The sequence below is a fragment of the Narcine bancroftii genome, chromosome 4 (genome assembly GCF_036971445.1).
Source record: "Narcine bancroftii isolate sNarBan1 chromosome 4, sNarBan1.hap1, whole genome shotgun sequence".
Lineage (NCBI taxonomy): Eukaryota > Metazoa > Chordata > Chondrichthyes > Torpediniformes > Narcinidae > Narcine > Narcine bancroftii.
The window spans coordinates 56,405,576-56,428,759 of record NC_091472.1 but is presented as its reverse complement, the minus strand read 5'-3'; the positions used below and the strand labels follow the sequence as shown (position 1 = coordinate 56,428,759).

At 37.7% G+C, this 23,184-nt stretch overlaps 2 protein-coding genes across 8 annotated transcripts in view; one reads left to right on the top strand and one right to left on the bottom strand.

The window, feature by feature from the left end:
- Positions 1-7,916, top strand: part of ppp2r5a (protein phosphatase 2, regulatory subunit B', alpha isoform) — a 236,346-nt gene extending 228,430 nt beyond the window's left edge. For all 7 annotated transcript variants that reach the window (XM_069931345.1, XM_069931339.1, XM_069931338.1 and 4 more), the window contains 3 exons: positions 2,724-2,851; positions 6,474-6,575; positions 7,167-7,916. In XM_069931345.1, coding sequence (XP_069787446.1) covers positions 2,724-2,851; positions 6,474-6,575; positions 7,167-7,311 — 375 coding nt within the window. In that variant the 3' untranslated portion in view covers positions 7,312-7,916. The remainder of the gene's footprint in view (positions 1-2,723; positions 2,852-6,473; positions 6,576-7,166) is intronic.
- Positions 7,917-11,865: 3,949 nt separating this feature from the next.
- Positions 11,866-23,184, bottom strand: part of pacc1 (proton activated chloride channel 1) — a 48,283-nt gene continuing 36,964 nt past the window's right edge. The window contains exons 7-8 of the mRNA XM_069931346.1: positions 12,823-12,930; positions 11,866-12,373 (exon numbers count right to left, since the gene is read on the bottom strand). Of these exons, the coding sequence (XP_069787447.1) occupies positions 12,212-12,373; positions 12,823-12,930 (270 nt within the window). The 3' untranslated portion in view covers positions 11,866-12,211. The remainder of the gene's footprint in view (positions 12,374-12,822; positions 12,931-23,184) is intronic.

Genomic DNA, 23,184 nt, shown 5'->3' with positions numbered 1-23,184 from the left:
AGTGTAGCACAGAACTAAAAAGGTTGGCTACTAGGAGGTCTCTGTCACAGGTGTGGGGCAAAGGTGCTCAGCTAAGTGATCTCTAAATCTGCGTCCAGTCTCTCCAATGTAGATAAGGCCACAAAAGGAGCACTGGATGCAGTAAATCAATCTTGTGAATACACAATTAAAGTGTTGCTTTACTTGAAAGGCCTGTTTGGGGCCCCAGACTGTGGTGAGGGAGGAGTCTGGCACCTCCTGTGGCCACAGGGGAAGGTGCCGAGGGGTGGGGAGGGATGAGTGCATGAGGAAATCATGGAGGGAGCGGTTCCTGCAGAAGTCAGAGAGGGGGAGAGGGGAAGATGCTCTAATGTTGGGATCCTGTTGTAAGTGCCGGAAATTCTGGAGGATAACGTGTTGGATGCAGTGGTGGTAGGCAAGGATAGGGGAAATTCTGTATTTGTTGGTCTAGGAGCAGAGGGGTAAGGGCAGATGAGTGGGAAATGGAGGAGATGCTGAGTTGATGGTGGTGGAGGGGAAGCCACTTTTGTGGAAGAAGGCAAACATTTCAAAAGATCTGGACTGAAAGACCGCATCTTGGGAACAAATGTGACAGAGACATCCCCTGCCTGGCAGTCACCCTCTTCCACCTGATAGTCACTCTGTACCACCACCCTCCTCTGCCTGGCAGAACTTGTCCTCACTCTAAACAATTTCTCTTTTAACTCATCCCACTTCCTCCAAATCAATGGAGTAGCCATGAGTACTTGCATGAGTCCAGCTATGCCTGCCTCTTTATGGGCTTTGTGGAGCAATCCATGCAGCAAGCCTACACAGGCAAGACCCCTTAACTCTTTCTCCACTATATTGATGACTACATCGGGGCTGCCTCATGCACCCGTAATGAGTTTGTCAACTTCATTCTCTTTGTGTCCAACATCCACCCCGATCTCAAACTCAACTGGTCCATCCCACAAAATTCTCCCTTTCCTGGATCTCTCTGTGTCTATCTCGGGAAACAAGCTTTCCACTGACACATATTACAAACCCACCAACTCCCACAAATATATTGACTACACTTCCTCACACTCTATCCCCTGCAAGGATTCAATCCCCTTCTTTCAATTTCTCCATCTCCGCCGCATCTGTTTCCAAGATGAGATCTTCTTGTCTAGATCTTTTAAAATGTCTACCTTCTTCCACAAAAGTGGCTTCCCCTCCATCACCATCAACTCAGCCCTTACCCACATCTCCATTTCCCACTCATTTGCCCTGGCCCCTCTACCCCCCCAGACGCAACAAACACAGAATCCCCCTCATCTACCACACCACCAGCCTCCACATCCAACACATCAGCACTAAAAACAGGGCCCCACTACCAGACATATCTTGCCCTCGCCTCCCCTCTCTGCTTTCCATAGGAACTGCTCCCTCCGTGACTCCCTTGTGCACTCATCCCTTCCCACTAATCCTTCCCCTCACCTTCCCTGGCACTGTCCCCTGTGGCTGCAGGAGGTGCCATACTTGTGCCCACACATCCTCTCTCACCACAGTCTGGAGCCGCTTTCAATACTTGTGTATCAGTAGGATTGATTTACTACATCCAATGTTCCCTTTGTGACCTGCTCTTCATCGGAAAGACTGGGCGCAGATTGGGAGATGGCGCACCTTCGCTCTGTCTGCACCAGTGACAGAAACCTCCAAGTAGTGAACCATTTCAGTTCTGTGCCACACTCCCATACTCACATGTCTGTCCATGGCCTCATGTACTATCCCACCAAGACCACCTGTAAATTGGAGGAACAACACCTGATTTTCCATTTGGGCACTATTCAGCCAGATGGCATTAACATCCACTTTCTTGTTTCCTCTACCTTCTCTTCTCTTCCCCCCCCCCCACCCCCACAACTTCCTTTCGCCCTTACAGCTCTCTTTCCCACCCTTTCCCTCTCTATTCATCTATCTATCCCTCCTCGCCTTGGTCACCCTTATCCCCTCTCTCCCTTCTCCACCTATTATCTTCTGCCTTTGTGACCACGACACCTCCCCCTACTCTTTTGTTCGGACACATACTGACACTTTTCCATACCTTGATGAATGGCTCAAGCCCAAAACGTCAGTTATATTTTCTTTTGCTATATAAAGGACACTGACCTGCCAAGTTTCTCCAGCATTGTGTTTTAACTGAATGTAACTTCTCAGCTCAGAAGTCTTTAGACTATTGTAGGATATTTTTCTGCTGCTTGCAGCGCTAAGAAGGTCTATCCAAAGATAGTTTGGAAAGTCCTTTGCTCTGGACACTGCTAGAAACCCAGTTAGAATTCAGTACAGATGTGCGGAAGGACATCAGTTTGCCATAATATGAGAAAAATGCACACTGATTAGAATATTTGTCAGGTACTGATAATATTTCTCTATTTGATTTAAAAAAGACTTTCAATCTTTAACGTGCCATTTGCTTGGAGGTATTTGATTGTTTTTAATTTGTCATTAACTGTTGCACATTCATTGTTATTAACGGTTAAAGTATAATGGTAGACTAGCAAATTGACGAAGAAAGGCAGAGTAAATTATATTATGTACAAACAGATGAAGAAGGCTTAAAAAAAGAGGTTGACTGTCCAATTCCCTGTTGTCATTGGTGCACTTTACCCTGAGGTCATAAATGGTGAAAATACTTTGAATTAATCACCTTATCATTTATTTTAAATTAAATATTCAGAAATGGATTTTTGTCTCAACAGGTTGCAGAAAGATCTTTGTATTTCTGGAATAATGAGTACATTCTTAGTCTTATTGAAGATAACTCTGAGAAAATTTTACCAATTATGTTTGGTAGTTTATACAGGATCTCCAAGGAACACTGGAACACGTAAATACTTTTATATGTTTAAAATATATGCATTAACTATTATAAGTATAAAATTGATGACTGTACTCTGAATTTAACAAAAATGGATTTGATTTTACTGGCATTTCTTACTGTAAGTGTTGGGATATTTTAAGTCGTTGTTGTGATCTCAAACTTGTGTGCCATTTCCAGGCTGCTTTCTGTTGCTGGACTTCTCATGGAGTCCAATGACAGAAAGATGCTTTCTGAAACATCCTGGTACTTGGACTGAGGAATTAGATCCTACATCGGATTAGGTTTTATGTATATTATATTTGATTGTTGCTTTCTGCGGGATAACTGATTAAAACAATTTCAGTTATATATTGTGGTATATACCAGTGGTTCTCAACCTTTTTCTTTCCACTCACATACCACTTTAAGTAATCCCTATGCCATTGATGCTCTGTGATTAGTAAGGGTTTGTTTAAGGTGGTATGCGAGTGGGAAGGGAAGGTTGAGAATCACTGCTCTAGACCCAATTGCTACTGAAATATTTTGCTTGAGAAAAATTGTCATTGGCCCATTTCCTCTGGAGTTATGAAACTAAGCACTTAAAAAATCAATTAGGTACAATTAAAATAGTGGTTTTCAAACTTTTTCTTTCCACCTGCCTACCACCTGAAGCAACCCCTTACTAATCACAGAGCACTTATGGCATAGGGAATGCTTAAAGTGGTATGTGATGAGAACTACTGCCTTAGACCATAAGTTTAGGAGCAGAATTGGGCCATTAGGCCCACTGAGTCTGCCCCACCATTTCATCACATCTGTTTACTATTCTTTTGAACCCCATTCTCTTGCCTTTGCACCATAACCCTTGATTATCTTCCTAATCAAGAACTTAGCAGCTTCTTGGCCATCTGCAGCAATGAATTCCATAGATTCACCACCCTCTGCTTATCTGTTCTAAAGGGATGCTTTTGTATTCTGAGGCTACGCTTTCTGGTCCTGAGCTCCCCCAGCATAGGAAATAGCCTCTCCATGTCCTTTTTATCCAGTCCTTTCAATATTCGATGGGTTTTAATGAGATCCCCCACCCCCTCCACCATTTTTCTTTGTAGCTCCAGCGAAAACAATCCTAGGACCATCAAGCACTTCTCATTTGATAACCCTTTCATTCTAGGGATTATTCTAGTGAACCTCTTCTCACCCTCTCATGCCAACATATAAAGAGCCTAAAACTGATAATACTCCAAGTGCGGTATAACCAATGCCTTTTAAAGCCGCAACGTTACATCTCTGCTTTTATATTCTATCCTTCTCAAAATAAACGCTGGGTTTCCATTTGCCTTCCTTTCCCGCATCCCTGCCTGCAATTTAACCTTTAGAGAATTTTGCACAAGGACTCCCAGGTCCCTCTGCACCTCTTGATTTCTCAACTTGTTGCCTGTTTAGAAAATAGTCTATATCTCTATTCTTTCCACCTGTCTATCTTCATACACTTCTCTACACTGTATTCCATCTGCTATTTCCTTGCCCACTCTCCTAACCTGTCTAAGTCCTTCTGTAGACTCATTGCTTCCTCATCATTACCTACTCCTATTTTTGTATTATTCGCAAAATCTCTGTCTCCTGCCAGTTATCCAATCTTCTGTATACGCTAATATCTTTTCAATAATGCCCTGGACTCTTATCTTGCTTAGCAGCCTCATATGTGGCACCTTGTCAAAGGTATTCTGAAAATCTTCATCCGCGAAGCCAAGCCAAAGACATCCACTAACTCTTGCTTTTCTGCCCTTCCTGCTCTCTCCTGAAAGAGTTCCAATGGATTTGTCAACCAAGATTTCCCTTTAAGGAAGCTATGCCAACTTCTGCCTATTTTGCCAAGTGCCCTGAAACCTTGTCCTTGACAATAGATTCTAAAATCTTGCTAAACACCGAAATCAGACTAACTGGCCTGTCTTTTGCCACCTTCCTTTCTTAAAGAATACGGTGACATTTGCAACTTTCCAGTCTTCTGGAATCCAGTGACTCTTGAAAGATCACTACCTCAAATCTCCTTTACAAGCCCTGGATTATAGTCCTATCTCGTCAGGTGATTTATCCAGGTGATTTTAAACTTCCTCAGCACCTTCTCCTATTCTGCCTTTTCTCTCCCTTGACATTCTCAAACTTTAGTATATTTCTGGCATCTTCTACAGTGAAAACTGATGCAAAATACTGGTTGAGTTCATCTGCCATTTCTTTATCTCCCATTACTAACTCCCCAGTGTTTTTTTTCCCCCAGTAGTCTAATGACCAATGTAATCGCCCCTCTTGTGCTCTTTATTTATCCGAAAAAAAATCACATCTTCTCGTACATTGCTAGCTAGTTTATCTTCGTATTTCATCTTTTCTCTTCTTATTGCTTTTTTAGTTGCTGTTTGGTTTTTAAAAGAATCCCAATCCTTCAGCTTCGCACTAATTTTTGCTATATTGTACGCGCTCCCTTTTGCTAGTTACTTGGCTTTACCTTTTGAGTATTCGGAAATAAAGTGAGACATTTCCGTCTGAGAGTCTCTTTGCTTTTAGTGGGAACACTTTAAAGCTAATCCATGAATGCAAAACTACATTTGCACTAACTATTTTGCTGCTTGCTACAGATGTTGTGTTTTTTTTCCTACTGTTATGCACTGTCTCCTTAAATTATATGATCTCACAAGGGAATCCTGGAAATAATGATCACCTGGAAAAATTCCTTTCGAATCCTCCAGCACAATTGAGCAATGCCTCAGAAAACACTGGTAAACTTTCATTCTATTATTCACAGCTTCCCTGGATCTTTACAACTGGAAATATTTTACTCAGAAATTGCCCTGCTTTCTCTGGGAATCCTGAATAATAAACCTCCCAATTATCTTTTCAAAGTTGGAAGGAATGGAATGGACGGGTGGGGGGCCTGAAATGATTGAATGATTCTTTGTTATAAGTATTTGTAGCATTCAGTAGAATTTCTTACTTTTTTACTTAATTTGTATGCCACCTGTTATTCCCACTCCAAAGTGAACAGATTCTCTTGGGATTTTTGTACTGGTTCTGATCCAGATTCTCCAATGGTAATTGTAACTCATTAAGCCAATCCTGATAAATTGTGCCCTTCAAAGTGGAAACCCTGTTAGTTATTCTGCTCTATTTCCTTTACATATCATGTGTTGTTTCAGATTGTGAAATGAATACACTATACCATATATTTTAAAATGGATGCCCTATTTCCAATCCCCACTGCTCTACAAAGTATGTCCTGCAATTAAAAAAAGTATATAAATGCCTTAGAGATGAAAGAAGTGATTTCTCCAACTTAGCTCACAAAGCTTGCAATTCTGCATTCATCCCAACTTGCAGCTCTTAGATAACTCCTCCCATTGTTTGTTACTCCACCCGGAATGGCAATCTGCAGATTTGGCATTTTACTTGTGACTAAATCTACTTGACATCACTGTTACATTTGGCCTTTTTTAGTTTGAACTACTCATTTTATTTAGTTCTATCTTTCTACACTGCTTTTCATCTCTAAGATTGGACTGCAGACAATTCATCACATTTATTTTGTCCAGTTCTTCCTTAAATTCTTTGTAAATGTAATCACCTTGTACATTTAAATGAATACAATTTTGTTTTACAGAACCATTGTTGCACTTGTTTACAATGTACTAAAGACTTTAATGGAGATGAATGGGGCATTGTTTGATGAACTTACTGCATCATATAAAGCAGAAAGACAGCGGTATGCAACCATGTTTCTTTAATTATTTTATGTTTTCCCCATTCCGAATGTTTATTGGCCTTAGAGTAAACATTGCTTAGAGAAAACGCAGACCATTACTTTGGACATCTAAGCTACTTTCCTTCCACTAATGGCCGACTGGAACTCATTATTAATATGACCTGCAAACAGATTCAGGAATGAGCTATTTTGGTCCTACTTAACATTTGTGCAATATAAAAATTACAACATTGAACAAATGTATAGTCATTTTTTTCTAAGGTCCTCTTTGAAAGTCATACAATGTTTGTTTAAATCATGTTTTATTCTCTAGGTCATTGTATGAGAAATAGCAAAACCTATTTTTATATAGAATGTTGAATAGAAATTTAATAATTTGCAAACCATGTCCATTATTTACAGGAATTAACCTCCCAGTCTGTATGTTTTAAGTAATCTATTAAAGTTTACTGTTCTAACATTTACAACAGGAGATAAATTATGGAAGGGTATAAAATCTAAATGATTAAAATACTTTTTAAGACAAAAGAAAATGGTGCTAGCATTATATTACCTTGTTCATTCACAAATATTTTTTAAAAATTTGTGTAGTGAAAAAAAGAAAGAACAGGAGCGCGAGGAACTTTGGAAAAATCTTGAAGAGTTGCGGCTCCAAAGGAGTCGAACACTTGCTGAAGTACAGAATAATACCGACAATACACAAAATGCTCAAGGTGATCAATCAAGTGCCAAATGACCAGCAGACGAGGAGTGATGGGGTATTCCGTACATTTTGGAATATGTGTGGATTAAATACATACAACAGACAAACTTCAGCAGTATACTTCCAAAAATGACCAGCTTTTTTGATGAGCTATAAACTATGTTAAAAGGAAAAGATATGAACTTCGAACATAACTGTGTGACCACAATATTTGTATCTTTGTCTGATCATGAATTTATTATGTCACTTTTTAGAATTCTCAGAGAATAAATGAATTTATCATTTGTGGCCAGAGTGAAAATAATTGGTGGAATTATGACTTGAAAAAAATAATTTTTTGATTGTGCTGCACATAGAAAATTAGTCAGCTATTTAAATATAGATTTTTCCTATTTTATATGTGCTTCTCACGATGCTATGGACCTTGACTGACCTGAGAGGGAGTGAGTTAATCCTACAGAGAAAACATTAGAAATTCAAGCATAAAATATTGTATGTTTTTCTTGACTAAACATTCTGATGTCATGTCAGAGAACCATTCCATTCTGTAAACCTTTGGCAGTGTGAAGCTCTTTTGTAATGAAACACCTGATTTGGGGTTCTGAGCAACATTCAATAAAGACTACATAATGTTTGTATTTGGATTTCAACATTTTTAGCATTTCTGTTTTACAAAGGAAGATATTATACAGTTTCTGGTGGAATTGAAGGCTACTGATTAAATATCAGCTCCAAGCCTTTCATTTTTTAAACACAATATTTCAATATCCCATTGAGATGATGACCATGGTCTGACATGAAATTCTTTTGGGAAACTAAAGCTGATTCCTTTTTAGCTTAGATTTTATATCATTAACAGAAGTAATTGAAGTCTGACACAAATATAAATGTTCTAATGAAAATCAGGGTGCTTTTCTGAAATTACAGGGTACATTTCATTTCTTTTAGCAGCAGGGTACAATGAAGTTTCCCAGTTCTTTACCTGATTCTTGAACAAGCTCCAATTGAACATTCACTATAAGTATGAACATATTATGGATATTTCATTGCTCGGGCCATGGAATTATTAGAAGTAATTTTGATCTGAGAATATATTTACATACTAGAAATTGTTTAATTTTATTTGCTTTCCTGGATGATCATCTTTATTGACACAGCCTTAGTGAGCTCTACCGCCTGTATCAAACACAACCTACTAAAATGTTTGCCTCCTGCTTTGAATCAGTTTTGTGATAACATTAACCACAGAAACCTTGAATTTCCCCTGCATATTATCCTCAGGTGACTGGACCAGGACTTATTAAATAAACTGGCAAAAGGAATGTAGTTGAGAAAGCAAGTGTTGGTGGAGGGAGGGTAGCGTTTAATGCTGACTCATGGCAATGGATGTTAAATGTATGATTCACACTATTTATATTGATAATCAAGTAAGAGCCCATCAAGAAAGAGTCATTTTTAATTTTACTTTTTTTTAGAGTGAAAGCAACAATCTAATGTGACTGGTTTATATCTTTTGTAAAGTGCTGCCTTCAATTTACTCCCATAATTGTAATGAATAATTTATATAATGATAAAGTGAAATTTCCACTTCTTATGTCTGGGTGGAAGTATTTGATTGCATCTGTATAAGTGGTGATTGTTCAGAATCTATCACCTAAATTTTCATTGATGGTCCAGCACACAAATGTCATCGATCATAATGCCAAACTAAGCCTGATTCTTTATTCACCAAAATAAATAAGGACTTGTGGCCCTGTCTTTTGGGATAGTGTATGATAAATTTACTTGCTTTGCCCTATGTTCCTGAATTATTTTCCTTAATCTCTCTACATCCACCCTCTTGATTTTCTTAAACCTACCCCTTTAAGGCAATTTTTGATCATGTTCCTTATGTAATTCAGCAAGATTTTGCTGCTGAGAAGAATTTTGACATGTTTCTGCTATTAGTAGCAAATTATGTTTATTGTTGAAGGAACTATTTAAAATTCTAGTAGTATTTGGCGTAGATTTTCTAATAAATATTTTAATTGGATTTATAGTAGTATTAAAAATCTAGCCTCTAATGTGGTTCTGGCCATCTTCAAATATTTGTGTATGTCATCCTCCAGTTTTCATGTTCTTCAGTTCCTTTAAATGTGAACAATGTATGTTAGCTGTCCTACCAAAGTAATTAACATCTTTGTCTTCATTCAATTTCTTCTGCTGTATGTCTGTCTGTTTGGTCAATTTGTATGCCTGCCAGAAATCTATTTCTATCCTTACCAATTTCCAAAATACGAGTCATTTGCATAATTTCAAATTGTGTTCTATATACCCAAATCTGACCAATGGTTGTCAAAGGGGAATCAATAATTCTGATCTCTGAAGGGTATTTCTGTAAACTTCATTGCAGCCTAAAAAAACAAGTTACTGTAGCTCAACCCATTCCTTTGTTTCTTAGTTTTTGTACCCTATTACAGTCATGTAATTGTGGCAATTCAAAATCTTTCTTTTAAAAATATTTTTGAGTTTAATTTTTTTTAAAAACATAAATCCAATACATAAGCTGGAATATAAGAAAAGACAGATACTTTGTACATTTCAAATTAAACCTTGATCGTACATAGTACAAATTGTGTGCACCCTTCCATTATATCAAAATACTAAAAAAGAAAACAAGAAAAGGAAAAAGAAAAAGCCCTCCCTATTAATCAAACCCCTCTAAACAAGGCAAACTTGCATATCTAATATATTTAGGAAACGAAGGATGACATTTGGACATTCAGAATCAGAATTTATTGTCATGAACAAGTCACGAAATTTAGTGTTTTAGTAATAAACAAGGCAGATTAAAACAATTTCATTTTTGATATCAAGTTTTATCAAAACTACATTTTGAAAAAAATGATTCAAATATGAAAGCAGTATTTATTAAAATCTGCTACTTTTATTTTAAAAATTAGGTAACATTTGACAAGTTTAATCATTAACAGTGTCTCCCTTTAAAACATCTGAAATAATGGTTAGTGTAGATACAACTATTAGGATTGCATCATTACAAGCCAATTACCCAATAACCAACAGCTATGTAGCCTGTTTAACCTATTTAGATTAAGGCTATGCAAAAAACTTTCCATAACAGAAATATAATTACTTTTACATCGGCTGAGGACTATCTTAAAACATTGATTCAATTCTTGTTCTTTATTTGGCAAGAACTGTAAAGGCTGTCATAGCTAAAGGGTGGTAGTGGGGACAAGCTCCCACTGCACCACAAATGCTCTTCATGGCATGTGACTCAAACAGCCTCTGAAAACCAAGTCCAGCTCCTGGCCTTCTGCGTGGCATGGTTCTTATGCCTGGCGGAGCTATTCTCACTCACAGAAGGAACAAAGGCAAGCTACTGATGCCTTGAAACCAGTTGTTCTGGGCAGATGGGGCTGGATAACCATGGATAATATCATGAGAGGGAAAACTCTGATTTCAAACTTGCGCTGCCTTGTGGCTATACCTGCTCACAGGAAAGGCTTTGGGAATAAACCGAGGAAAAATTCAGGGTTGGAGTCCCGAAGGTGGCACTGGCATAGCAACTCCTGCGATGCTGCTGGCACCAAATTGTATCGACTTTTGTTGTTCCTTTGGACCTGTCTTTAGCATGGAGAGTTTGGGGGGGGGGTGGGGGGGGGGGAAAGGGGTCCCTCTGCATAGGTAACTGATAGGTCTCCATATCAATTCTGCCTTGGGTTGCACCCTGGAGAGGCCACTTCAGCTACTACCAGAGGTGCAGTACCCATGGTCGGCCACAATGAACAGAGGCCACACAATTTAGAGAGTTGATTTTGGCATATCACCCCATAGACTATTTTATGATCACAAGGAAGGTCTTAAGGTAATGATCACAAAAAGATTGAAGCTCACCTGGATGAGAGCATTTTCAAAAAGATAGGATGTTCAGATGTACTCCCATTTTTGGCCAAATGAGAATATGAAAGTACACACTAATATTAGAGAACTAGAATGTATTATGTCCTCTTTCTCTCTACCAGTTTCCAGACAGCATTATTTTATGTAAAGGTTCCTTTCAAATCTGAACAAGGGTCCAGAAGGAAGCTTCCTGGCAGCAAGTGAAAGTGCTGCCAATTGAGTCATAACCAACACTAGTTCATTCAATATTCTAATATAAAATATGAGTTTGTAACATGTAGCTGTGAAGAATACAGAATAAATCTCCAACACATTTTACTCAAATAATTTAAGATGAGCTTATTAATGTTGGAATCTTCCTTCCAGACATATCCAATGTCAGCCGAGTTTAACTGACTCCTGTTTACGGTTGGCATGTACAGACTTTTTTAATTTAGACAATTCAATCACCTCTAATAATTGCTTCAAACTGTTAACATGATTCTGAAAATAGCAGCATTTCAATGTTAATTTTGCACAGTCCCTTTTTGTGCTGGATCCACACTGCATTCAAATTTCATTGGACTTCCTGAATACTTTCTGCAAATTATATGAATTTATACACAAAGTGGATGCTGATGTTAATCACTGGTCAAGCATCAATAATATGACAGTAGCATAATGGACAAATAAAAACTGCTTGGCCAATGTGTCTAAAATAACTTTATTTCAAGAAATGGTGAACCATTATCCAAAAAAGGCTAACGGTAGCAATACTGTGGTGTAATGTTTTGTTCTTACCAATGCTTTTCTTATTCACATGGATTGAACATGTGACTAATTCACCAAGAATGAAGTATCTGATTCCCTTAGCTTAATTATAGTTATATGAATATTGGAGGCTTTATAACACCTTTAAATTCCACACCACATACAAGTCCAGGGAGAGTGAAAAAGAGTGGATCTGAACTGTATGCCTTCAAAGGACTCAAATTGGGTCAATGACCCAAGCATGCGCAGATTTCTTGTTTACTCAAATTGGGTCCTTGCTTTAACTCATCTGGTTCAGTTCCTGGGCCTTGCGCCTTTGTTGTCTCTTTCTAATTTTAATCATCCATTTTATACTGAGCTTTGCGAACTCTGCAGCCTTGAATAAGGCCAAAAAAACACCACAGAGGATGGCAATTGTGTTCCACTGATTGGCTGTGATTATCTGCAAATGATCAAAGGATAATAAAGATACATTAAGATTTACAGTTTATACTTGTGATAAATGGCTTTATGCAGAGTACAGGAAAATACATGAATGACATTTCATGATTGTAAATATCATGTGCTTATTTGTACAAAATCATTTCCCCTTGAGAAGGTGGTTAATTGTGTTTTGACTGAATTATCCATGAAACAATATATTTTACTCAATTAAACCATAATTTTAGAAATATTTTTCCCCCCTTTCACTAATCTCACAAAGCAGAAACAAAAAAAGAGCACTACCTCTGCCATCTGTGATGACCAGAAAGAGGTTTAACAAAGTGTTCCCTGTCAGCTATATTTCAAATATTTACATACTGGTAAATTGTAAGGCCGTCGGCTTGTTTTTCTCTAGTCACTCAGCTAATTAACATACAAAGTAAAGCAGTGAAAGAAGATCCCACGTACATCTTGGACTTTCTGAATGAACGGATCTTTCCACTCAAATACAACAAAGAACCACTGGTCACTTTGTTCGGAACCAGGCCGACGGTCGTTATATCTCACGAGAGTGGACTGTGTGAACAGTAGAAGTTATTCAGAATAAAATCAGTTGAATAATTCATTCTCACAATAACGTCAAAACATAATAAAAATAGAAAATGCTGGAAAACTGCAAATGGCATGGACCCAAAACATTAACTGTTTCTCCTTCCACAGATGCTACCTGATCTGGACAATGTTTCCAACATTTTGCATTTTTATTTCCAGAATTTGCACTTATTTTTGATATTCATTCAATATCCATATGAGTTTAATTATGTTTACTGAAACCAAAGCAGTGCAAGTGCTGGAACTTTGAAATAAAATCAAAATTGCTCAAAAATCTCAGCAGGTACAGCTGTTCCTGTGCAAAGAATAAAGGTCCACTTTGTCCTCAACCCTCACCTTCCATCTCATCATCATCACTGACAACAGTTCATCCACTGTAATTTCCCAAAGCCTCAGTGAGGTGGAATAACACCATTTATATTTACCTTACCCCTTTGTGACACTGGTCTTCCCCAAACAACACTTTCCTTCTCAACGAAGCAACTACAAAGAGAGAAAACCTGCCCCTTTTATCTCTTCCCATTCCCCTTCTCAATTTTTAATTTTTTAAAAATATAATAAATACAGGTCAATGAAGAAAAGAACAAAACTGAAAATACATCACGTGTGTGTGTGTGTGTGTGTATAAAATATTAAAATAAAACTTCAAACAGTATAAACCCGGTTCACCCCTCCACTGCACAGGGTAAAGACATCAATTATAAACCCCACCTAACCTACTCTATTAAAAAAAAGTTACATATATTTTGTAGCTTTTGATTAATACCATGAATCAAAAAATAAAGGTAAGATATCTCATATGGAAGAGTGAAAACTGAAAACATTTACAGCAAATGAAGATATAAAAGGTCACCATATATCTTCAAATTTCACCAACGAGTCAAATGCATGATATCTCTTTGTTTCTGAACTTAAATAGGACATGAGAGAACCACTGAAACACTTGCAGGATTAGAGACTTTCCATTTGAACAAAACAGCTCTTCAAGCCAACAAAGTAGAGAAGGACACAACCCGTTGTGCGGGTACAGAAAAATTCCCTATGTCTGGTTCAATAACCCCAAAGAGCAGTTATTGGATTGGGACAAGGCTCGACCTGAAATACAGTTGAAAATAAATTAAAATTTTCTTTCCAATAGATTTCAAAGGATGGACAAGACATGTGTGTCAATGTAGCAATATCAGATTTGCATCTGATATTGATGTCACAAGTAGAGGAGTAATATTAGAAAAGCCATCTTTGGACATGCGAACACAATGCACGACTTTGAATTGGATTAATGAATGAATGTCGGGCACATATCGTAGATGTATTCAGCAGTTTAAGAAGTTTCAATTCCCAAGCCTTTTTAATCTTATTGTGAAGTACTGAACCAAATTTCAATAATCTATCATATATAATTCCAATTAATCCTTTCTGAGAAGGATTCAATTGAAAAATATTATTAACTAGATCTGGTAGATAAACAAATGTAAAGTCCGGGAATATAGTATTTAAGAAATTTCTAATTTGTAAGTATATAAAAAAATGAATATTTGTTAAGTCATATTTACTTGCCAGCCTTTCAAAAGACATTAAAACAACCTTCCTTAAATAAATTTGCAAGGACATAATATCTTTGATTTTCCATACAGAGAAAGACTGATCAATTATTGATGGTTGAAAAAAATTATGAGACAGCACTAATGAAACAAAGTTTTATCTTTCTTTTTCAATCATTTTAACATTTCATAATATACACAGCATAAGGAGAATAGAAATAACACAATTAAAATGATACGTCCAAGTCTACATAATATGTATCATAAATTCCAAAGAGTGAAAATGTAACATGTAAAGCAGAGATAAAGAAATAATTGTAGCCGTGCGCTACTCGAAAAAAGACACATGTAGGTAGTGTAGTCAGGTTAAGCTCTGAGTTTTATTAGGACTCAAGCCCGACTTTTATACTTGCACTGTTCCCGCCATGGCTCGCCTTGGCTGACATCACAACATGCATAACAAAAGCGGGTTTCCTGTGCATGGGTACTTTCCTGCATAATAATGCCCTTCTTCCCCACGCGCTGTCCCTGTCTGTTGGCTGCGCAGCAAGGCCAGCGCCATTTTGGGGTTGCTGGTCTTTATGCTGCCCTTGCCATTCACCCGCCGATTCGCTTGTTGGGGCCAGTGCTGCTGCATGGGCTGCTGGCCTTTGGTTGCGCTAGCTGCCTGAAGCGGCAGCCCAATTTCTGTGGCCCGCCACTTAATTATATATTTATAAAAATTAATCTACTTAAAAAAACATTTAAAGAAAATGGAGTGGCCTATCCCGAGGATCTATCGAGTAGTTTAAAACTTAGCTCCAGTCCACATCTACAGATGACAAAAACAGCAAGAATTATATTACATCTGGAAAGGAGGAGTTAATTCATAGAATAACACCAGTTTTACCCCATGAAAGTAATCAATAAATGATTTCCATGTTTCTTCAAATGTAGTAGTTGTATCTAAAATATGACTTCTGATTTTTTCTAGATTTAAGACATGACATGAGAAAGCCACTGAAATAATGTAGGAGAATCAGAGTCTTTCCATTTAAGCAAAATGGCTCTTCTAGCTAATAGTGTAAAAAAGCTATAACTCAATATGCAGAAATAGGTTAACAACCTATATCTGTAATTCCAAAAAGAGCAGTTAAGGGGTTAGGTTGTAATTGAATAACCAGTATCATTGATAGACCTTTAAAAATATCTTTCCAAACTTTTTCTAACACAGGATATGACCAAAACGTGAGTCAATGAAGCCACATCAGTTTTGCATCAATCACAAGTAGGGCTAGTTATCTTTAGACATATAAGCTCCATTAACTATTTTAAACTGTATTACAGAATGACATACACAAAGTGAAGAAATATTAACTAGTCTAGTAGTTTTTCCCCATATTTCAGGAGATAATGTTCGCTGAAGTTCCGATTCCGATTGTCAAATTGTATCCATGGGGACTGATCTCAAATTTAATATAAGAGTACCAATTAAACTCTTCTGAAAGGGATTTAACTAGAACAAAGCATCAAGAAAATCCGGTTGTTGTAATGCTAGATAATTAGTCATTACCATATTCAGGAAATTTCTATTCTGTAGATATCTAAAAAAAATGTGTGTATGGTAAATTACATTTGGTAGAAAGTTGTTCAAAAGACACCAAACTACCATCAGCAAATAAATTTCCAAAAGAGATAATTCCTTTAATCTTCCAATAAGGAAGGTTCGATCAAAAGTAGGAAAAAAAATTGAGATATATAATACTAGTCAAGCCAAACATTTTAGTCCAAAAAAACCTTCGAAATTTAAACTAAATATGTAATGAATATTTAATAATTGGATTGGAAATATACTTACTGATCTTAGATAATCTAAAAGGTAATGATGACCCTAAAAAAAGATAAGGAATAATTCTGAACAGATTTTAATTCCAAATCTACTCAGAGTTGAAGATCAAATTTATCACAGTAATATATCTAAAAAAATCATCTAGCGATTATCCCAATAGAGTAACCCAATCGTAAAATCTCAAATTCAGTAAGGCCATACTGCCATCTTCTTGGGTTTCTGTAAGTGAAACTTATTCAATCTGACCCCTTACCATGCCAAATATAAGATGAAATCTTGGAATCAATATTATCAAAATAAGATTTCAGAATAAAAATTGGAACAGCTTGAAATTGGTACGAATATATAGGTAATAGTCATCTCAACAGCATTAATACGACCAACCAAAGACAAAGTCAATGGGGATCATCTAGTAAAAGATTGTTTCACAAAATCGTATAACGGAGAAAATTTTAATGTAAACAAATCTTTAAATTTTATAGTGATTGTAACACCTAAATAAGTAAAATATTCTTTAACAATCTTAAATGGCATGTTATTATAAATAGGATCACGTGAGTTTGTTGGGAATAATTAACTTTTATGAAAATTTAGTTTATTTCCAGAAAAACTCCCAATATGTAATAGTAAAGAGAGCATCGCAGAGATAGAATTAGCAGGATCTGAAATATAGACTAGAAGATCTTCTGCATATAGAGAGACTTTATGCCAGTGTTTCTCAACCTTTTTCTTTCAACTCACATACTACTTTAAGTGATCCCTATGCCATCGGTGCTCTGTGATTAGTAAGGGATTGCTTAAGGTGGTACGTGAGTGGGAAGGGAAGATTGAAAATCACTGCTCTAGACCCAATTGTTGTGGAAATATTTTGCTTGAGAAAAATTGTCATTGGCCCATTTCCTTTGGAGTAATGAAACTATGCACATAACAAGTCAATTAGGTACGATTAAAACAGTGGATTTCAAATTTTTTCTTTCCACCCACATATCACCTTAAGCAATCCCTTACTAATCACAGAGCACATGGCATAGGGAATACTTAAAGTGCCATCTGAATGGAAAGAAAAAGGTTGAGAACCATTGCTTTAAGTATTTCATCTCCTTTACTAATACCTTGAATCTCATTTGATTGACGGAGTGCAATTGCAAGGGGTTCTAACGGCAGATTAAAAATAAAGGGCTGAGGGTACAGCCTATCTTGAAACAATTTGAGTGGGGAAGATTTTTGATTATTAGTAATAACTACTGCAGTTGGTTTAAAATAAAGTAACTTAATCCAGGAATTAAATCCGGAACCAAAATGAGGAACCTTTCCAAAATTTTAAACAATTAACTCCATTCAACTCTATCAAAAGCTTTCTCCACATTTTATATTATACAGTCTGAAATCTTAGATAAAGCAGAATAGATTATATTCATTAGTCTTCAAATATTACTATGTGAGTATCTCTGTTTAATGAATCCAGTTTAATAATTTGCGATAATCTGTGGAAGTTTTATCATGGATTAAATTGATATATAGTTCCCCCTTAGCTATGGTGGTTACTAATATTAACAAATCCTCCTTTTAGGCTGTTAAGGGGAACTAGACAGGGATGTCCCCTTAGCCCCTTGCTATTTGATCTAGCTTTAGAACCTCTGGTAATAGCTCTTAGAGACACTCATGAGGTTCAAGGGATTGTCAAAAGCAGAGTAACTCACAAGGTTTCTTTGTATGCAGATGACCTATTAGTTTATATTTCAGATCCCAAAAGATCTATTCCAGCTATGTTATCTGTGATTTCTCAATTTAGCTCTTTCTCTGGATATAAACCTTCATAAAAGTTAATTTTTTCCCATTAATATGCAGGTCCCTATCTACACTCATGTTCTATTAAAGATTGTCAGAGATAATTTCACATACTTAGGGGTTAAAAATTACTAAACAACTTAAAGATTTATACAAATTCAATTTCTCTCCTCTATTAGAGTATATAAGATTGTCTTTTTTCTAGATGGTCTCCTTTATCATCATCTTTAATAGGTCATATTAATGCAGTTAAAATGATAATATTACCTGTTTTTATATAGTACAACTCCCATTATCTGAAATCGGGTTCTCCGAAATCCTTTTGTCATTTTAAATTTTTTTTAAAAATTTCAGATAAATGAGGATATCTGAAATCCTCATTTATCCAAAAAATTTTCAGAGCCAAACTGACCAAGGACCTCAGGCTCCCGGTACTGGTTGCAGTGCAGCAGACCTCAGGCACCCAACACAGGCAGCAGCCCAGTAGACCTCAGGTTCCCAGCGCTGGCAGCAGTGTCGCGGACCTCAAGCCTACAGGCAGGAGCAGGACCCTTGGGTTCCTGGCATGAGCGGGGCCTCGGTGGAGAGGTGTCGGTGATTGGTGGTGGCCAGCATTTTTTTGGTGAGAATTATTTTAAAGCTTAAAAAGCCTTACCTTGTTTTTTTTTTGGTTGTTGTATAAACACTGTTACAAGTAATTTGCTGTTGCTACTGGGCTTTTTTTTGAAATGACCAGTTCTCCAATAAAAACGTTTATCCAAAATTTCAGATAATCAGAGTTGTCTATTTCAAGCGATTCCAGTTTTCATCCTAAAGTCTTTTTTTTATATAATAATGACTCAAAAGTTTCTTCCTTTATTTGGAAGAACAAAAATTCTAGAATTATTAAATTTTATTTACAAAAATTTAAAAAGATGGCAGTGAGGCCCTACGTATTTTTAGATTTTATTATTGGCCTGTTACTATTCGTTATCTAACTTTTTAGATTTTTAAATTCTGACGAACTGGATAGTCCATTATTGGCAGATTCAGAATTGAAATCTATACAGCAGTGGCCTCTTTACTGGGTACCTCTCTTCCATTTAGTTTTTCCAAGATCAATAAGGATATATCTAATTCAGTACTCAAATATATATTGTAAATCTGGTTACAATTTAGGAAATTTTTTAATTTAAAAAAAACCTCTTCCTATTCTCAAGAGTACCAAGCAGTCTTTCCAGGGGGAGCATTGACTCACTTGCACCTCTCCCCATTTCAGAAAGTACATTTGGACATGGTGCGATCCTTTCTACATTACAAAGTTATGTAGATTGGGCAATCACTTTGCAAAGCCTTTTTGTTCTTCCAACCCCTCCTTGTGCTGCATTTGCTCTCACTTTTCCAGGTCATCAATTTGCAACTTTAGCCGTCTCCCTCTGAAGATGCTGTTTGACCTGCTGAGTATCTACAGCATTTGACAGTATCAGAGCCTTGGAGTTCTGCAGGGCAGAATCAGGCTCTTCAGCCCATACCTGAGCGATTCACTTTTGCACATATTCCTCTCAACTTTTCCTACTCATGTTGACATTTCTAAAAATCTTTTAAACATTGAAATTGTACCAACTTCTACCACTTCCTCTGGCAGCTCTTTCCAGGTGTGTGGAAAAAAGTTGCCCCTGTAGATGTTGGCAGGTGTTCTTGCCTATGACCTCAGGTGTGCCATTCACACATGGTTGGGAACATTTGATGTTTTGGGTGGTATTGAAGAGATGGAATTACAGAATACTGCCATTTTCACTCCCAAGCACGACGATCTAAGAAAAGAGTGGAAGAATGCAACATGGCCACATCTTAGCATCTCACCTCAGAAACATGGCTTGAAAGATGTGGAACAAATTCTCATGCAAAGAAAACTTCCTGTACCGCATGTCGCCATGGTCCTTCCAAATTGACAGTTCACAGATTTTAACAATCCTTGATCCTAATCATTTTGTCCTGGACAGCAGATGCGAGTAATAATTCTGCTATCATTTACAGTTTCTCCAGACTCATTAATATTCTTTTTCTTGTCTCATTACTATATTTTTTAGCCTCACATTATAGTCAATTTTGTCATTTAGCCTCTCCTCCTTCCATCCACCTACAATCCTTCCCTTTAATTATTTCCTCAGTCACTTTCCCAGGGTGCCACTTTTGCTTCAGTTTCACTAGAATTCATTCTCAACATCAGGAACCCATTCCAAGCAACTAACACAAGAGGATCCAATTGAATCTGAAATCAAAAATAATGCCCACCCCATAAAGTAGGCCGAAAAGGCCTGTTACCATGCTGTGTGTCTAAATTTAAATTAAAAAATAAAATTCTCCTCTCTAGTTCACTGGCTGATTCTCTGACATGTCAAGTGCAATTGGTATTTCATCCATGTTCCCAATGCATAATAACTTGTAGCCTTCCTTCTTCTGATGTCTGATTACAAACTGCTGAATCAGTAATATTTTATCATCCAGATCAGCAGGCAGCTTTTGTGAAATCTTATTTCTCTGCCAAAGTCATACTGCCTCATGGACCTTGTGCACCATCCCATAATATCTGAATTTCTTTTCTTCCTTGCATGGATTCAAATGGCACCACGGGTAACACATTTTTCATCTTGTCAATTTTCAATCACTCACTCAGCAACTTTTTATTCCCCCCCACAATTGTGACCACTTGCGAGATTTACCTCCATCAGCACACTTTCTTTTCGGCATTGTTTGGTTTGTTTGATATCTTTCTCCAGTCCCTCACAAGTTTCTCTGATACATTGCTTTTGTTGCTTCACAGTTTTAAAATTAAATTTTTAAATTAAGATGCTAACAGGCCATTTCAGCCCACGAATCCATGCTGCCCAATTTACACCCCAATAACCCACACCCCTGGTACGTATCAAATAGTAGGAGGAAACTTGAGCCCCTGGAGAAAACTCGCAGACACGGGGAGAATGTACAAACTCCTTACAGACAGTGCAGGATTCGAATGCCAGTTCCTGGTGCTGTAAAGATGTAGCGCTAACCACTACATCAACTCAGCAATTTTAACAGCCTGTAATTTAAATGTCACTGTATTTTTTCCGGCAGGCATTTTGAAATACAATGGAGGCAAAGTTTTGAAACCTTGAGTGCTGGATGCAAGCAGAGCTGCAAAGAAGGGTAGTGGCCCTTCCTTGCACTAACGCATTTTTACATTTTCACGCCAAGTTTTGACACGTTATATCTGGAAAACGTGATTTTTGGTCCAAAAAAATTAAAAAGAAACTCATTTTCACATGGGTCACACAAAAACACGAGATTTTCAGGCCAAAAAGGGGAGATTGGGGAGTTTCACTATTGAATGGGTATTGATAATTACATGAATATATATGGTGCAGGAGGAGGATCAGTTTTTTAGGAGAGGGAAAGGGAAGAGACAGGTACAAGAGGGCTATGACTAGCCCTCAACAATAGGTACTCCTTCTTGAATACTGTTGGGAGGCAACAGTCAACCTTGGGAAAGCATCAGTGGCTGTACCTCTGGCACAAAGTTAACCTCTGTCGCTCGGAAAGGTAGGGAAAGGAAGAGGGCAATAGTTATAGGGGATTCGATGGTCAGGAGGACAAATAGGGGATTCTGTGGATACAATAAATAAAACCAGATGGTGGTTTGCCTCCCTGGTGCCAGGGTTCGGCATGTAGCTTCTCGTGTCCATGACATCCTAAGGGGTGATGGTAATGAGCCAGAGGTCATGGTACATGTTGGTACCAATGGCATAGGGAGGAAGAGTGAAGTGGTCCTAAAAAATGACTATAGGGAGTTAGGTATGGAGCTAAGAAGAAGGACCGCAAAGGGGATAATCTCTGGATTACTTCCTGTGCCATGCGATAGTGAGGGCAAGAATAGTATCAGGTGGAGGATGGAATGAGTGGCTAAAGGGGTGGAGTAAGGGGTAGGGATTCGAGTTCTTGAATCACTGGGACCATTTTTGGGGGAGGTGGGGCCTGTACCCAATGGATGGGTTACATCTGAATCCCAGAGGGACCATTCTCCTTGGGGGGGTGTTTGCTAGGGCTACCGGGGGGCTTTAAACTAGTATGATTGGGGGAAGGGGTTCATGTAAGGGAGGACAGCAGGGAGAGATATTGTAGGCAAAAGGAAAAGGCTCATTCACAAAATTTGGGGGTGGAAGAGCAGTTGATTGAGAAGGAGAGGGATAGATGCTATGATGGGGAAGGGAGGATGGTGACAAATAATAGTATGGATGGCAGAGGGGGATAGGCAGAAGGGAAGATGCGGCAAATCTCTGAAATGCATTTACTTTAATGCTAGGAGAATTGTAAGGAAGGTGGACGAGCTGAAGGTGTGGATAGACAATTGGTAGTATGATGTGCTGGTGATTAGTAAAACATGGTTGCAGGAGGGATGTGACTGGCAGCTAAATATTCCAGGATTTTGCTGCTTTAGATGTGATAGAATTGGAGGGGTAAGAGGGGGTGGGGTGGCATTGCTTGTCAGGGAAACTATTATGCCGATGCTGATGCGAGATAGATTCGAGGCTCAACAAAGGAGGAGGTATGGGTCAAATTAAAAAATGGAAAAGGAGAAGTTACAATTATAGGGGTGTTTTGTAGACCACCTAGTGAGGAGCAAGAAATAGAGGAGCAAATGTATAAGGAAATAGCTTAGATTTGTAATAAGTACAGGTTGTGTTAGTGGAGGAATTTAATTTTCCTAATATAGATTGGGAAACACATTCTGTGAAGGGGCTGGATGGATTAGAATTTGTAAAATGTGTGCAGGATAGTTTTTTGCAGCAATACATTGAGGTACCCACTAGAGAAGGGGCAGTGTTGGATCTACTGTTGGGGAATGAGATAGGGCAGGTGACTGAGGTGTGTGTTGGGGAGTACTTCAGATCCAGTGATCATGGTACCATTAGTTTCAACATAATTATGGATAGGGATAGGTCTGGTCCGAAGATTAAGGTTTTTGAGTGGGGGAAGGAAAGCCAGATTTGAAGAAATGAGAAGGGATTTGCAAGGAGTGGGTTGGGCTGATTTGTTTTTTTG